Consider the following 16,500-nt stretch of genomic DNA (forward strand, 5'->3'; position numbering starts at 1 on the left):
CAAAGAAATACAGTTACTGCATGAGGAGAGTAACCTCTCCTGCTTTCTGCAGTAGGTTTTCACCAGTAAATAGCAATTTAATGCAGATCTTGTTGGTATTCACTCTTAGGAAAGGGCTTTTCACTTTAAATATTCTGTTTTATATATCCTTATAAACAAATAAATGAAGACTTGTATTCAGTGTTACATTGATCCTTTTGATTTGTACTTCACGCAGGGTTGATATGTTGTAAAATTACATGTTTTTATCAACTTCTCAAGAAGTAAGATGTGCACAATGTTATTGCTTTCTCTTGGTTATCTCCAGCAATTAGTGATGTGCATTGTTGGCACCATCTTGTTCCTGAAAACATCAACATATGTTAAATGAAAGTCAGTACTGCATTTCTTATCTCTGCTCATAGAGCTGTAATATTTTTAGTCTTTCTCAGTCAGATTGAAAACCTCAAGTTATATATATGAAGAAAAGCAGTATTATTGTGCACATCTTACCTGATATATATGTGCACTGGTCAGAACATTTAACCTTGCCATGTGGGAAACTAGAACACTGTCATTTTACTTTTTCATATGTGGCACAGCCGTCTCTCCTCCTTCACCTGCCAAAAAGTGCTTATTCCATTTTGCAGGTCTCAGAGTGGTAGCCGTGTTAGTCTATATCAGGAAAAAGAACAAGGAGTACTTGTGGCACCTTAGAGACTAACAAATTTATTTGGGCATAAGCCACAAGTACTCCTCATTCTTATTCCATTTTAGACATCTAAACCTCAGGGTTGAAACAGGAAGGCCTTGTCTACACTGAGAAATTTCAGACATTCTCTCGCCATGCTAGCAAGGAGAGAAGGCATGATACAGACATGCGCAAACACTTTTTTACCACCTGTCACTGTGTTAGGTAGGAGGGAAATGCATAAATATACCCGTGCCTAGTCTACCAGAACACTTACTCTATTGCTAGCAGAAGTGGAGCTGTGAAAGGCTGCATCTACACCTGGAACTGGGGCTGTGATTCCCATGTCGAGCAGATACTCACACTAGCTCTCATCAAGCTAGCACACTGAAAATAGTAGCATAGCAACTACTATAGGCACTGGCAAGTGGCAATACATACTAGCCCCCCTGACTACAAACCTGACAAACCCTATGAGAATGTATTTGGGGCAGCTAGCCCATGTTGCTGCTGCTGACAGCACTATTGCAGCTATACTACTATTGTAGCATGCTAGTGTGAGTATGTCTACTTGAGCTGGAAAGCATTCTCCACGCTCCAGTGCTAGACCAGTGATGGGAGTATGTCTGTAAATGCTATGTGTACACACAGCTCCGATTCTCTGGAACAACAGGTTCAAATCTCACTGGTGTCAACTCAGCTCTTATTACAGATAAAGACATGGCATACTGTTTTCATCACTGGAGTTTCATTTTGTTTTGTTTTTTCAATTAAGATTTAAAAATAATAGCGATGTTCACTTTGCACGATCTCGTGGCACGTTTTGTAAAGGTAGGAGTTTGTTTGTAGACAAGAGTTTTTCTCCTACTATAGTAGACATAATATCTGGTTGAAGTCATATGTATATAGTTAGTAAACTCTTTGGGGAATACTTCAGACTGGAAGGTGCCATTAATATGTAAAATATACTAGTAGCAATACTACAATGCTATAGAAATAGTAATACAATTTATTATCTGTTAATAAGCATGACTGTACATCTTTACTTAAAATCTACTTGTCAGAAGACTACATTACTGGGGAAATTTTGCTCTGAAGCTATATACTGTTTAAAGGACAGAAGGTCAAGGAAATCCTAACCAAGATTCAAATGTTTTAAAACTACTTCTTTTTTGTTGTTGTTGCAGTGTTGAGACAATAAATGATGGGAATTTCCACATAGTGGAGCTGCTAGCCATGGATCAGATTCTGTCTTTGTCTGTTGATGGAGGAAGTCCCAAGATCATTACCAACTTGTCTAAGCAATCAACTCTGAATGTTGACTCCCCACTTTATGTAGGAGGTAGGGCAACTTACTGTTCCTATATCTTGGGCAGGAGGGGGGCCTCTGACTTACCCAAAGACGATTAAGGAGAAGGATCAGAAGGCTTAACCCCTGGAATGATGTCTTGTAACCACAGCACTTGCTGAACCTGCTTTTGAAGCAGGAGGACAATGTTTCTGAAGAGGGACCTCAGAGTGAGAGACATGTCTTACTGAGTTTTCCGTCAGAAAGAATTTCAAGTGGGTGCCATGAGCTTTCTGTGTCCATTCAGAAAAATAATTACAAATAGCACACTTGTTTGGGATATGAGACTCCCCTAAATAAAAACAGGCATTTCCTATGTGCATCACTGGCAGGCATAGCTGTCTTGCAGGCACGGTAGATTTTAAAGCCTGGAGGCCTATTCTCATCCATTGGACCTATTCCTCAGTACTGAAGTGAGACTCAGAAGAAAAAAAAGGAAAGAAGTCCTTTAAAACAAAAGCCAACAGGCTTAAATGAAACGTACAGAAACTACAATAAGACTAAATTAACTAATTAATTGTAAACTCTGATCCTATCTCAGAACTGCAAGGAAGCAAGATAACACTCTGGGCTCTAACTTGCTATCATGAGTGGTGAAGAGGAACAGTGGCATTGGGAGTGCTCTGCCTTTTATAACTTTGCTGTAGGGGGCATATGGGTGTGTAGGGCACATGAGCAGCCCCAAAGGACACTGTTGGTTTAAAGAGTCTGAGCTTGTGCACATGGGGCACACATACTGACAGTGAGTTCCATGTGGGCAAATACTCAAAAAACCCCACAATTTCAGTTATCCTCACAAGAGTCTAATTGTGTCAGTTTAAAAAAATATTTCTTATTGAAAAAAGTACTACCATAGTATGTACAGTGTGAAAGCAAGAACTGTCACAGCGTTTTACTATGTAAGTCCCCCACCTGTTCCTGTCTTTTGCCTAACGTCCTCTCTCTGTGTCATAGCTCTTATTTAACCTAAATTGTAAGTGCCTCAGGGCAGAAACGGAGGGTGTCATTTTCTCATTGCCTTGCATCTTGCCATCATTTATACATGTGTATATTTACAGTGTAAAGTGAATGTAAAACACCACTGAAACTGAATGATCGCATTTATGCCCATTTTGCGCAGGCATAAATGACTATTCAAGGTGCTAAGGAGTCAAAAACAGGCCCCTGTGGCTTGTCTATGAAGTGCTGTGCACTTTCCAATCCTGTTTAAAACTAAATAATAAGAGGAAAAGCATCATTATAAAATATTGCAGTGTGGATCACATCCTTTCATACATTGTCTCATCCAAGAATGTCAGTGAAAGGTCTCCTAAATTTACTGGATCATATGGCAGCGTGGACATACATGATTCCATGTGCAAGATGAGCCTCTGATCCCTTCAGGGCTTGATTTATCAGCCAGTCAAATGCAGTATGGACTTACTGGTAGATGTTCTTTTGAAAATTCAGTCATCTCTGCTTTGGTGTACAGATGCTCAAAATGTACGTATTCTGTTTGATCCACCACCTCCTTGAAAGATTCTGGTGGTTAATGCAAGGTGCTTATTTGGTCTTTCTTCAGATGCAGGGCATGTGGTCCTGAGCAGTGTCTCAGTTGAAAATAAATGTGACAGAGCTGAGGGGCACTCTACTAACCTGAAAGGTATTCCTGGGGAGCAGTAAGACCAGGATCTATAGCAGATGCATTTCTGATTCCGTGGGAAAGAACCTGCTTTATGCCTTTCTCTCCATTCTGCTAGTTCCCAGAGTCTTCAAAAAGCTGTATCAGGACAAGGGCCAGGTGACAATGGTAGCTCCTGCATGGTTGCATCAGTTCTGGTATTCTGACCTGATGCATCTATCCATCAGACCATATCTTCAGCTTCTGAACTTCTCAGACATCATTTTGCTGAATCAAGGCCTAGTGCTCCACCTGATGTTGGCAAATGGTATCTAAATTTTTAAAGGGCCTGATTCATGTATTTCCTCCAGTTAAGGTGTTGTTTCCTACCTGTGACTTGAATGTAGTTCTCCTTTGATCCCACATCATCACATTCTCTTTATCACTTCTGCTAAACTGACATTTTTGGTAGCCATCACCTCTACTCTCTGGGAAATTCAGGCTTTGATGGCAAGACCCCCTTATATCATTTTGCGTAGAAGACAAGGTTATTCGTAGACCATATCCAAAATTTTTCCTGAAAATTGGAAAAGTGGTTTCAGGTTTTCATATAAATCAATTTATACACTTACCAGTACTTTTTTTCTAAAGCTCATGATTCTCCTGCAGAGGTCAAAACAACATAAGCTAGCCATTCTTAGAGCTATGTTCTTTTATCTTTTCAGAATAAAGTCATTTTGTAAATCATCCAGACTCTCTGAGGCTTTGGGGAGTAAGTCTAAAGGGCAGGCTGTGTGCTGTCAAATACTCTCTAAATGGGCTACAGTTAGCATTAAAATATACTATTCATTAAACAAAATACCTCTTCCCTCTTGAGTTAGGCCACAATCCATGAGGGATCAGTTGATAACAGTAGCTTGTTTTAGAGGATCCCTATTTCTCAGATTTGGAGAGAAATCCAAAAGCACCACTGTGGTGCCTTTTAGATCAAATGTCCAATTTGGCTGGGTTGTCCTACTGTCACTATTTAAATAGGACTCCTGTCACTCACTTCCTTGAGAAGTAACTGGTAGCCACCTACAGTGGGATCTGTAGAGTTCTTCAAGATGCCTTTGTCCATGTGGATCCCACAACCTGCCCTCGTTCCCCATTGATACAGAGTCTTACCTGGATTTTTTGTACTAGTGAAGAAATGGAGGGGTGGTTGGGGCTGTTTCCACCTTTTATACACTCACAATAGGGGGCATGAGGGCATGCAACCTCATGCACAATCCCAGCGGACTGTGCTGGCTAAGAAATTCCAGATCTGCACATACTTACAGTGGGATCTGGGTGAACTAAAATATCTTGAAGAACTCCAGTATGTAAGGTAAGTAATCTCTCTTTCTGTTGCTTCTGATTTAGTCTGCGAAGTGACAGTTGGCTAAGGATGGGAAGACCCTTGTTCTTGACTCTGCCTGGGCATAAGTGTGTGCCTGTGTGGTTATTGCTGCATGACTATAGCAAGGAAACTATATGCATCATCTGCGGTGCATGTGTAAAAATATTAGGGCTGTAAAAAAATCACAATTAATCACGCGATTAACTGCACAGTTAAACAATAGTAGAATACCATTTATTTAAATATTTTTGGATGTTTTGGATTTCAGTTAGAACATAGAATACAAAGTGTACAGTGCTCATTTTATATTTATTGTTAATTACAACCTAATACAAGTACAGTCTCTTTATCATGAAGTTGAACTTACAAATGTAATTTTTTTTGTTACATAACTGCACTCAAAAATAAAACAATCTAAACCTTTAGAGCCTATAAATCCACTGAGTCCTACTTCAGCCAATCACTCAGACAAACAAGTCTGGTTACAATTTGCAGGAGATAATGCTGCCTGCTTCTTAGTTTACAATGTCACCTGAAAGTGAGAACAGGCTTTCGCATGGCACTGTTATAGCCGGCATCACAAGATATTTACGTGCGAGATATGCTAAAGATTCATATGTCCCTTCATCCTTCAACCACCATTCCAGAAGACATGTCCATGCTGATGACGGGTTCTGCTCAATAACGATCCAAAGCAGTGCGTACTGATGCATGTTCATTTTCATCATCAGAGTCAGATGCCACCGGCAAAAAGGTTGATTTTCTTTTTTGGTGGTTCGGGTTCTGTATTTTCCGCATTGGAGTGTTGCTCTTTTAAGACATCTGAAAACATTCTCCACACCCCATCCCTCTCAGATTTTGGAAGGCACTTCAGATTCTTAAACTGTGGGTTGAGTCCTGTAGTTGTGTTTAGAAATCTCATATTGGTACCTTCTTTGCGTTTTGTCACATCTGCTGTGAAAGTGTTCTTAAAATGAATATGTGCTGGATCATCATTCAAGGCTGCTATAACATGAAATACATGACAGAATGTAGGTAAAACAGAACAGGAGACATACAATTCTCCCCCAAGGAGTTCAGTCACAAATTTAATTGACACTTTTTTTTTTTTAACAAGCATCATCAGCATGGAAGCATGTCCTCTGGAATGGTGGCTGAAGCATGAAGGGACATATGAATGTTTAGCATATCTGGCATGTAAATACAAAAGTGCCATGCAAACGCCTGTTCTCACTTTGAGGTGACATTGTAAATAAGAAGCCGTCAGCAGCATCTCCCGTAAATGTAAACAAACTTGTTTGTCTTAGCAATTGGCTGAGTAAGAAGTAGGACTGAGTGGATTTGTAGGCTCTAAAGGTTTACATTGTTTTGTTTTTGAGTGCAGTTATATAACAAAAAAAAAATCTTCATTTGTAAGTTACGCTTTCATAAGATTGCACTACAGTACTTGTATGAGGTGAATTGAAAAATAGTATTTCTTTTGTTTATCATTTTTACAGTGCAAATATTTGTAATAAAAAATAATATAAAGTGAGCACTGCACACTTTGTATTCTGTGTTGTAATAGAAATCAATATATTTGAAAATGTAGTAAAACGTCCAAAAATATTTAATACATTTCAATTGCTATTCTATTGATTAATCATGATTAATTTTTTTAATCATAGTTAATTTTTTTGAGTCAATCACATGAGCTGACTTCGATAATCAACAGCTCTAAAATATGAATTCATCATAATAGATGAATTCTTAAACACACAAAGGTCAGTAATTTCAGAGTGAAGGTTTCCACAGCAACTGTTCCTCTGTCCACATTTGTGTATGTGGTAGGTGAGTCTTTCACTATGCTAAATGTATTCATCTCTGATTTTAGAGAAACATTTCTTTGAATCCGCTTACACTGTAATATTTGCCTGATGATATTTCACCTGTTGTAATGCACACTTGCTCTCTTCCCATTTGCTGTGGGAACCTTCACTCAGAAATCTCTGGTTCTTATATTGCAATGTTGTGTTGGTGTCTTTGTTTCATATAGTTTTGTTTGTTTCTTTTTTGTAAGGACTGGCTCTGCAGATCACGTCAAAGCAGTTACTGTTATTTTCTTCTCCCAGCCCACATGGCTAAGAAACTAGGGGGCAGGTGCTCTCAAGGGAAGGTAGTCCATGTGCAATCTGAGTCAGAGATGCCTAGGGAATCCTGATTGGGCCTCACTCCCACTGTTGCACTAATCAGACTTAAAATTGCCTTGCTTTTAATTTTAGACCAGATCAGTCCTATTCAAACTATGGGATCATTTATTTTCAAGTAGGCAGAAGTTCCGCTTTTATTTGGAGTACGCTGTGACTCCTGTAATTTATTCATCCCAGGAAGTATTAAGCATTCGTGAAACTATTATTAGACCAATATGCAAGAACACAGTATTGTACAGCAGTTCTCATTGTGAATTGAAGTCCAAAAATTTGTAAGGATATATTTAATTGCAGAATATATATATACCCTACCCTACCTTATTCCCTCCCCAACTCAGTGGCCTCTGTAACAATTGTAGATTGGAATAGAACTTACATTTGTGAAAACAATCAGTGATATGTGAATTTGCACCTATCAAGACAACTGAACTTTTTGTGAAATTTCCGCACACAAAATTTCACATGCAAGAAGTGAGCCTGATTTTCAGAAGCGTTGAGCTTCCACAACTCCCAGGGACTTCAGCTGGAGTTGTGGGTACTCAGCATCTCTGAAAATCAGATTGTATGCTAAATTTCAACACAAACTGCATTTTTAAAATAATTTGTGAATGAAAATAAAGGTTTAGAAAACAGTGTCATCTGTACCTACTAGAAATGGGTCAAAACCTTCAGACCTAAAGTTTTCAGTTCTGTGAGGTTCCTGTTTGAATCCCTGAATCTGAATCCATCTCTGCAGTGGAGACCTTGGGTATAATCCCGAACTGAGAGAGGCCTATTTTCTGGTTTTAGTTTGCATGCTTCTGCACTCTTCAGTTCAGGATGGTAGAAATGTTGTGATCTTGTGAAATGTTCACCTTACATGGATGAAATATGTAATTTTTGTTGTTGTTGCCTAACCTGAACCATACTTAAACCATATCTAGATCCAGATATTGAGCCCATCTCTGATAATTGTTTGTGCCATAGCTATGGATGGTTATTTGGAAACAGTTATTTTTAATAAATAAAAACAACAGTAAAAAGAATACAAAACTGTTCCTACCAAACAATGTATTCATGAGTTGATGATGTTCATTTTCTAGGCATGCCTGTGAAAAACAATGTTGCAGCACTGCGCCAGTCTCCAGGCCAGAATGGCAGCAGCTTCCATGGCTGCATCCGTAATCTGTACATCAACAGCGAACTGCAGGACTTTAGAAATGTGCCACTGCAAGTGGGAATTCTTCCTGGTTGTGAGCCTTGTCACAAGAAAGTGTGTGTGCATGGAACCTGCCATGCTATGAGCCAGTCAGGCTTTACCTGCGAGTGTGAAGGAGGATGGACTGGACCACTGTGTGATCAGCAAACCAATGACCCTTGTCTTGGAAATAAGTATGTCCTTCCTCAAGACAGAGCTAGAATTTAATTTTCTAATGTTAATATGACTGTCCTGTTATGTACATTCAATTTAAAGTTCAAACGTTTTCAGCAAGATACAAATATACTGTGCATGCAGAAGTAAAAGTTACTCTGGGGTTGGATCAAAGCAGTGTAGTCTTTTGTGGGCTGAACTTGAAGAGTACTCAGAAACTTCAGCTGCTACAGTATGTGACAGCATTCTGTAGTATTTGTGGAATAGCCTGGGTATGCCAATTCATTTTTTAAAAAATATTCTTAATGAGTGAAATTTCCCAGTGCAGATGCTGTGACAAAGTTTCTGTACCTCTACTTCTTAAGCCCCACCAAAGGCCATAACAGGTGGTACCTAGGTACTTGTGCACATCTTCTACAGTCTGAACTACATTGGTGTGAATATGACTATCCACATAAGACATGAGGATTGGCATAAGAAATAATCAGGGGGTTTTACAAATGAAAACGTATCCATTTCTGTATTCATAATTTTGTTCGAGTATTTCAGAAAAATGTGTTTCATTTTATAAACTGTTTCCCAGCAAGAAGTAAATGCACTAATCATAGCTATTTTTTATACTTCCATATTGTCACATGACTCAGCTGGTGGATATTTTTCCCAAAGCACAGTCTAACTTCTGTGTTAAGTCCATAATTAGTGATGTTAGTAACTCCTGAGCTGCAATTTTGTTTTAATATATTTTGGCTAAACCATTTTAGCTGCATATTCCTGTGGAATATTTTTCTAGATAGATGAATTGGTATAGATTGCATCCTCACAAGGTTCTCATTGTTGGGTCATGGGCACCTAGCACAAGCCAGGTCAGGGACTCCACTAACACAAAGCTTTTTAATCACCTACTGGTCATGTTCCACAATTTGCTTTTACCTCTACCCGGACAACTTTCTTGACTATAATTTGGCAAGCAACTCACTGTGAGAGAGCTGCAGTTGAACTTTTGGAACTGTTATCATTGAGTTCTCATTGTTGCAATTAGTTCCAAAGCATGGGGCTTATTTGTTTTTCTTGTCAGCTTGTTTTTAAGTAGTCCAGCCTACGTGACCTAAAACCACCATGTTCCTTTGATGTCCAGTGGATTCACTTTGTGTTTTGCTCAGATTCTGTTGAGTTGGGCATATTCTGTGTTGATACTATTGACAACTTTGAGGCTTTGGCTTAATTATTTCAGCACAGTTTTTTTGCACTGAGTTCAGAATGTTTCAGTACTCTGAAGTTTATAACTCTACTCCCAAAGCCACATCAGTGAAGCTTTGAAGGATTCCAGCACTTAGTGTAGTACTAAGTTCCTGACTTTTTATTCACGGGGTTTCTTTTCTAGGATAACCCTTTTCTTTGCATCTCAGGAGCAGAAAGAAAGGAAGACCCAGTGGCTTCCAGAAACGTATGCAGCTGCAAGATTTTGATCACGAACACGTCTGCTGCATTTTGTGCTTTGGAACTCAAATATAACATGGAAATGTCATCCATAAAGCTTTGTGTGAGGAGCACCTAAAGACCCAATTAGAGGCACCTCTGAAAAAATTCTGTTCTGTTTCTATACCACTTTCATCACTGGAATGTTTCAGCAACTTCCAGTAGTGCATTAAGCGACATGACTAAAATCTGTAATGAGTGGTTTGCTCTTTCTTTCATTGTCTTCCCCAGGGGACAACCTACATAGTGTTCTGTTTTTTGTTTTTTAAGTTTTCATGTACTTTTATGTCATGTTCTTTGAATGTACGCTCCTATGTGTGTTCATCCTGGAGAAAGCCAGGCTGAAGACATTCACCTTGCACTTGGAATGGAAGAGGGTGATGGTCCTTAGTTCCTGTGGTAGCTCATTGTACAGTCTCGGGCTAGGCCCCAAAAAAGTTCTAACTCCTTCCCAGATGAGCTTTCCTCTTATGGTAGAAAGTTCTATTGTGCCTCAAAAATATAGTTGTTCACCAGAGTGCTCATTCTGGAGCTTTTGGCAATATTTTAGATATGTTGGCTTGGCCATTGAGCATCTTGAAGATAAGGACCAAAATGCTGCACTTGACTTGATGTTTCTTCTGCTCCAATTTGGCCTGGAGCGCTTCAAAGGATCTGTTGGATTCAAGACTTGGCATTGGCACAGAACTGACTACCTTCTAAATCCAGCAGATCCTCATTACTAGTTGGCTTGATGCAATTTGTATTGTCATCAAACACAACCTCTTTAGAGCATATCAGGCCTTTGACACCATCAGCACAACATCGCAGATTGGATATCCTAAGCTTTGGCTGTTTCTTGGATAATGAGTTGCTTCAACCAGAGGACTAAATGCAGAATGTTCCACATGAGAGCCAGCAGCCTTGGGACGCTGCTGAAGCCCTGGACCTTGTGCAGCTCAGTCTGGAAACTTCTGGATACCGCACTGCAAACATATGCAGCATTTGGAAATGACCTGAGGCTAGGAGACTGAATTGCTCCAATCATACAGGTTCAGGAATAACAGGCAGCAGGCCCAGTGCTGAGGCAAGTCAGAGGTCTTGGCTCCCTGCGAGTCTTGTTTGTACTGGTGTTGAAACTCTCAGGATTGAATACATCAATGCAGGCAAAGCTGTGCTATATGCAGTTCATTTCAGCACAGCCTGCAGTGGATTGCAGAAGACATTGTGCTCAGCTCTGGTACAAATGGTGTCAATGACTTATCCAGCAGCATTGACTTTCCTACCATGCCTTTAGGCACACCATGCTGAATCACTCATGTGGGACCTAAAGGTATAATGTGGAGATGAGCATAATTTAGTTTCCACTGATAAGGCTGGAGACAGGAAGGAGAAACATCAGAGTGATTCTGAGTTGGACTGTTGGGATTGGTTTGATCTCCATCCAGGAATCTTCACTCAAATTGTTCCCCTAGAAACAAATATATGTCCAGGAAACTAGTGTATCAAGAAGAATGTTACAGGAAATAAAATTCCTCCTAGGAAGAAAGCCATTGACACTGCACCATCAAATCAAGAGGTGGCAATCAGATAATTCCTGATTCTTAAAATGAATTAATTCCCCTGGATTTCAGTCTGTTTGGTGAAATAAAATTAAAAGTTGTCCTCCTGGAAAACATCATACTTTCTGAGAGGAATGTGATTGGCTATATGCTCCAGTGATATACCTAGATGCAGCTCAAGGCAATCTTTAAGCCCCAGAACAGGATGCAGTACATCACAAGCCTACTGGAAGGGGTTCATGAGAGCCAGGAGGGGACAGTTCGACCATGTTACAAATGTCGGGTCTCATAGCCAAAAAAGTAATCATAGTACCTATGTCATGTCTTTATAAGATGCAATCTCAGTGGATGTTGAGATCCCAGTGGAAAAAGCATCACTGGCTTCTCATGCAATCAGGAACTGGTGGGAAGGTTACAGAACCAGAAGGAATAATAGTTAGTGGTGAATGATCACTGAATTTGTGGTGGAGGTGCGCATTGTGCACAGCCACCAGGCTGGCACACCTTTAGAGTGCCAAAAAGCTTTGAGCTAGGGAGATACTGTCCTGACTTGCGTTGAGAGCCCAAAACCTCAGGCATGAGAATCTTGTGAAATGATACTTTCAAAGAAGCGAAATTACAGGTAAGTAATATTTTCTTTTCACTGTTCAAGTTTAATTCTAAGGAGTTTGTTCATCTGGGGTCAGATCATGCATTCTTTGCACACCCAACTTTCATTAAATGTGTGGGTGCATGAGGAATGCTGGATTTATTTAATTGTGACCTGTACAAGACTTCCATAACACATCTACAGTGGCTGTTTTCTGGCAATAACAGAATAGTATCCTACACTGCAGCATATTTTCTGTAAATTTTCATATAAAAAAATTTAAAAAAAAACCTGTATAAACCACTTAATTGCATCTCACTGAAAAAGTGCATTTAAAAAAAAGTCTCTAAGCAATTGCTTTTTGAGTACAATCCAAAGTATTTGTAGTTAATGTTGCTTAGCCTAAACTTTGATGAATAATTTATTTTTATTCTTTTGGGCTTGTTTCCCCTGTAGATGTGTACATGGTACCTGCTTGCCAATCAATGCGTTTTCATACAGTTGTAAATGCCTGCAGGGACATGGGGGAGTCCTCTGTGATGAAGAGGAAGAGTTGTTTAACCCCTGCCAGTCCATCAGGTGTAAACATGGAAAATGCAGGCTTTCCGGCCTTGGGAAACCATATTGCGAATGCAGCAGTGGATACACTGGGGACAGCTGTGATAAAGGTAAATAATTCAGCATGCTATCATTATTTGGTGTTAGAACATGAATAATCAAAACATTGCCATTTTTTTTTCACAATACACATTTGTGGTGGTGGTTTATTTTAAATACATCGTAAAGGGCTTGTCTCAGTGAGAGATGAATCTAACAAATTTGCCCATTAATTACATATTTACACTTTGAAGATTTTTTCATCGTGTTTTGCTGTGAAAACATTTCTCTTTTTGCTTTTATTGAGAAGCACATTTTTGCTATATATAACTATTACCTTTTACCTGCTGTATCTTTCTGTATTTATTGTTTCTCTGTCTTCTGCAACTGAGAAGCCAAATCCAATGATTCTGCTCCTAGTTTTATCACAAACTCTACTTTTGACCTCTCAGCTTCAACTGATATATCACAGCGAATTATGCAGGTGAGATGGGTGAAAACAGGATGACTTTCTCCTCTACCTTTTTTTTTTCCTTTTGTCTGGCAAAGCACTTCCTTTCTACCCCCCTTTTTACTCTTACCCCAGCTAGCATTTATTAATTTTGTATTGTGCATCAGTGCGACTAGAATAGACTGGTAGAACTTTTAACAGATGTCACATTTTTAGATGGTTTTATACCTCAGTAATTTATGAAGTTAGTGGAATGTATTTAGCCTGTATTAAGTAATAGACTGAATAATATTAGACTCCAAAGCTAATAAATTAAATTGCATGCTCTATGAAACATTTCCCTATGGTAAACAGAACCAGCTGCAAGCAATGTAAGAACAAAGACGTGTATTTGTTTAATAAAGATTTTATCTTCCAATTTTCTTGTAATTGTATTAACATTTTATTTATGGTTTATATATACACATAGTATAAACATTACTGAAAACAGAGGGCACAAAGAAGGTAAAATCCACATTAAGAAAATAATGCGAGAGAAATCATTAGTTTCTGATCTATAATGAAAGTCAAACTCTAAAACAGCAATTATATTTAGAAGCATGTATTATAAACCATTCTGTGACTTGCATCTTTAAATCATACATCATTTTGTTTTTGTTTTTTCTTTTTCACAGAAATCTCTTGTCGAGGGGAACGAATCAGAGATTACTACCAAAAGCAGCAAGGGTATGCCGCGTGCCAGACGACCAAGAAGGTATCGAGACTAGAATGTAAAGGAGGATGTTCAAGTGGGCAGTGCTGCGGACCACTAAGGAGCAAGAGACGGAAATATTCTTTTGAATGCACTGATGGGTCCTCATTTGTGGACGAGGTTGAGAAGGTGGTGAAGTGTGGCTGTACAAAGTGCCCCTCCTAAATGTGTCCCTGTCACACTTGTCTTTTGAAAATGTTGTATACTTATTGACCATGTCGGACTAATTAATGCTTAATAGTGAAAATATTTGAAATATATTGTAAAATACAGAACAGACTTATTTTTATTAAGAGAATAAAGACTTTTTCTTCATTTGCAAAAAGATTCAAGTGCTTGAACTGAGACTTTTCATAACCAAGAGGAGCTTTGAAGAAAAAAAAAAGACCCTTTAACATTGCAACAGTGATGGGAAACGTAACTGCTTTTAACATGGATTCTTCTTTATAACATGCTGAAGATAAACTGATATTATACACATCTGACTTCCAACCTACCGCTTACTGATGAAAAATTTACCAGAACATGAGGCTTTTTTTTTCACTTTCATATCTGTATATTTTACTATGTTGACAGACTATACCAAGTACTTACTTATAGATGAGGAAGAGTTGTGGGTGAAGGGAATCAGATTATATCGGTTTAACAAATGTATGTGATGCATTTTGTGTGGCATAATTATTAAGCATCTGCAGAAGAGGGGGTGCCCGTTTAGTGGATGGGAGAGGTGATTATGTGAGAATCATGAAATCTCCTGACGATGTGTACTTTTATGTCAGCATGTTAGCAAAAGAAGCGTACAAAAAAGTTTTTATCTACTCTCTTCCAGTATTAATTTTTTGTAATATAAATGTTAAAGGGATGATAAAAATAGATTATTGATGGATAAATTAGTAATAATATGGATTTTTGTTTCTATGAGTTCTAAACAGCTCTATACAGTATTCGGGTTCATTGAGAAATATTTATTGTATCAAAGTACATTGTACTTAACCTTTTTAGGCATCCCTTTTACTGTTTTTCAATGCTTTAATATATATTAATTTATATTTGTCCTGATATTTTTGTATTTTGTTTTTAAAAAAAGAAAGACTTAAAAATCAGGATTTTTTGCAATAGAACTAACATAGCATGTCATCTTGGGGTAAATGTGTTTGGTCTGTTTTTGTTTTGTTTTTGTTTTTTTGTTTTTTCATTAGCATCTCACCATTTGGTGTCTGAAACGGAAGTGATAATAGTCTGCAGTTTTCACATACAGCAGACATTCAGGACACATCCTGAGAACTTGTAACGTATGAGATGGCACTAGATGGCAAATGTATAGAAGTAAATTTCCCCTATATATACAGTACTTACAGAAAATAAAATGGTGTGTAGAAAATGACACTAGAAAGTAGACCTTTACAAATTAATATTCCCTTGGACCTCCTTACCTTTTTTAAAAAAAGAAAAAGAAAGAAAAAAGGCTGTACTATCAAGGACTGTGACTTTTTCCAAATAATAAAACTACTTTATTGCCCTAATGTTCCCCATGTTAATATGTTGCTGCTAAATTACAATGTAGAACTGGTAATGATTCATAGTGGGTTGTATTCTTCTTTCAGTAAATCCCAGAATACCCTGTAAAAAATGCAGATGTTTTTTCAATTTTATTTTATTTTTATTTTTTTTTACAGAAAAAGTTAGATGTACATGTGTAATGCAGTGTGCTTTGTCTTATTTGGACTGATATCAGTAATACTACTGATGTTTGTAAATTAAACAGATATTTACTTCATTAATAGCTCTTATTTGTGTTCTTCTGAGGAGTTAAATTGTTTAACAGCCTTTAATTAAACATTTGTCATTACAAAGAACATTTTGGGGAAACAAAGTAAAACCCAACACCAATCTAGTTTGTTAATTGCTACTTATTCTAATTTAATAGAGTACTATGTGTACACAACAATCTAGACACACAAATCAAAGTTCTTGCCCCACGACTATGCAGTCTTAATCACACTGATACAATACAGAGTCAGTGTTAAGCACAAGAAGCCTATATTTTGATCAGCAAGGAGACCTGCGGTGAAAAGGGGTTTTATTTGTTTTGGTTTTGGGATTTTTTTTTAAATAAGTAAATTTGAAAGTGGAAAAGGGAAGTGAAGGTATGTGACACAGAAGAAACAGAATGCTGTTTTAAGGTATGGCCTGAGACAAGACAGCATAGGAAGTAGTTATGCAGAAGACTAAGGGCAATATGGAGAGCAAGAAAACAATTAGGAAGCAATGGGAGCAGAGATGTACATAGATTGACGTTTGTCCTCAGCTCCAAGGCTCCACACAAAACGCTTGAAAATGATGTACACGAAGGAAGCCAGAGAGAGGATTTGGGAGAGGAGGCAGTATTCTGAGCAACAAGAGAATTAAAAGGTATTGGTTTTATAACTTACTAGGAAAATATCATAGGTTCATAGATTCCAAGGCCAGAAGGGACCACTATGATTTTCTAGTCTGACCTCTAAAAAAATGACATAAAACTTCCCCAAAATAATTTCTAGAGAAAATAATTTACTT

At 38.1% G+C, this 16,500-nt stretch overlaps 1 protein-coding gene across 11 annotated transcripts in view; it reads left to right on the plus strand.

The window, feature by feature from the left end:
* SLIT2 (slit guidance ligand 2) overlaps positions 1 to 15,701 on the plus strand; it is a 427,330-nt gene extending 411,629 nt beyond the window's left edge. For 8 of the 11 annotated variants that reach the window (XM_030564137.1, XM_030564141.1, XM_030564139.1 and 5 more), the window contains 4 exons: positions 1,858 to 2,012; positions 8,271 to 8,559; positions 12,602 to 12,813; positions 13,868 to 15,701. In XM_030564137.1, the coding sequence (XP_030419997.1) occupies positions 1,858 to 2,012; positions 8,271 to 8,559; positions 12,602 to 12,813; positions 13,868 to 14,109 (898 nt within the window). In that variant the 3' untranslated portion in view covers positions 14,110 to 15,701. Of the gene's footprint in view, positions 1 to 1,857; positions 2,013 to 8,270; positions 8,560 to 12,601; positions 12,814 to 13,137; positions 13,227 to 13,867 lie in introns of all 11 variants that reach the window. The other 3 variants (XM_030564146.1, XM_030564144.1, XM_030564147.1) reach the window with 3 other exon arrangements.
* The last annotated feature ends 799 nt before the right edge of the window (positions 15,702 to 16,500 follow it).

This window comes from Gopherus evgoodei, chromosome 5, assembly GCF_007399415.2.
Source record: "Gopherus evgoodei ecotype Sinaloan lineage chromosome 5, rGopEvg1_v1.p, whole genome shotgun sequence".
Classification (NCBI taxonomy): Eukaryota; Metazoa; Chordata; order Testudines; family Testudinidae; genus Gopherus; species Gopherus evgoodei.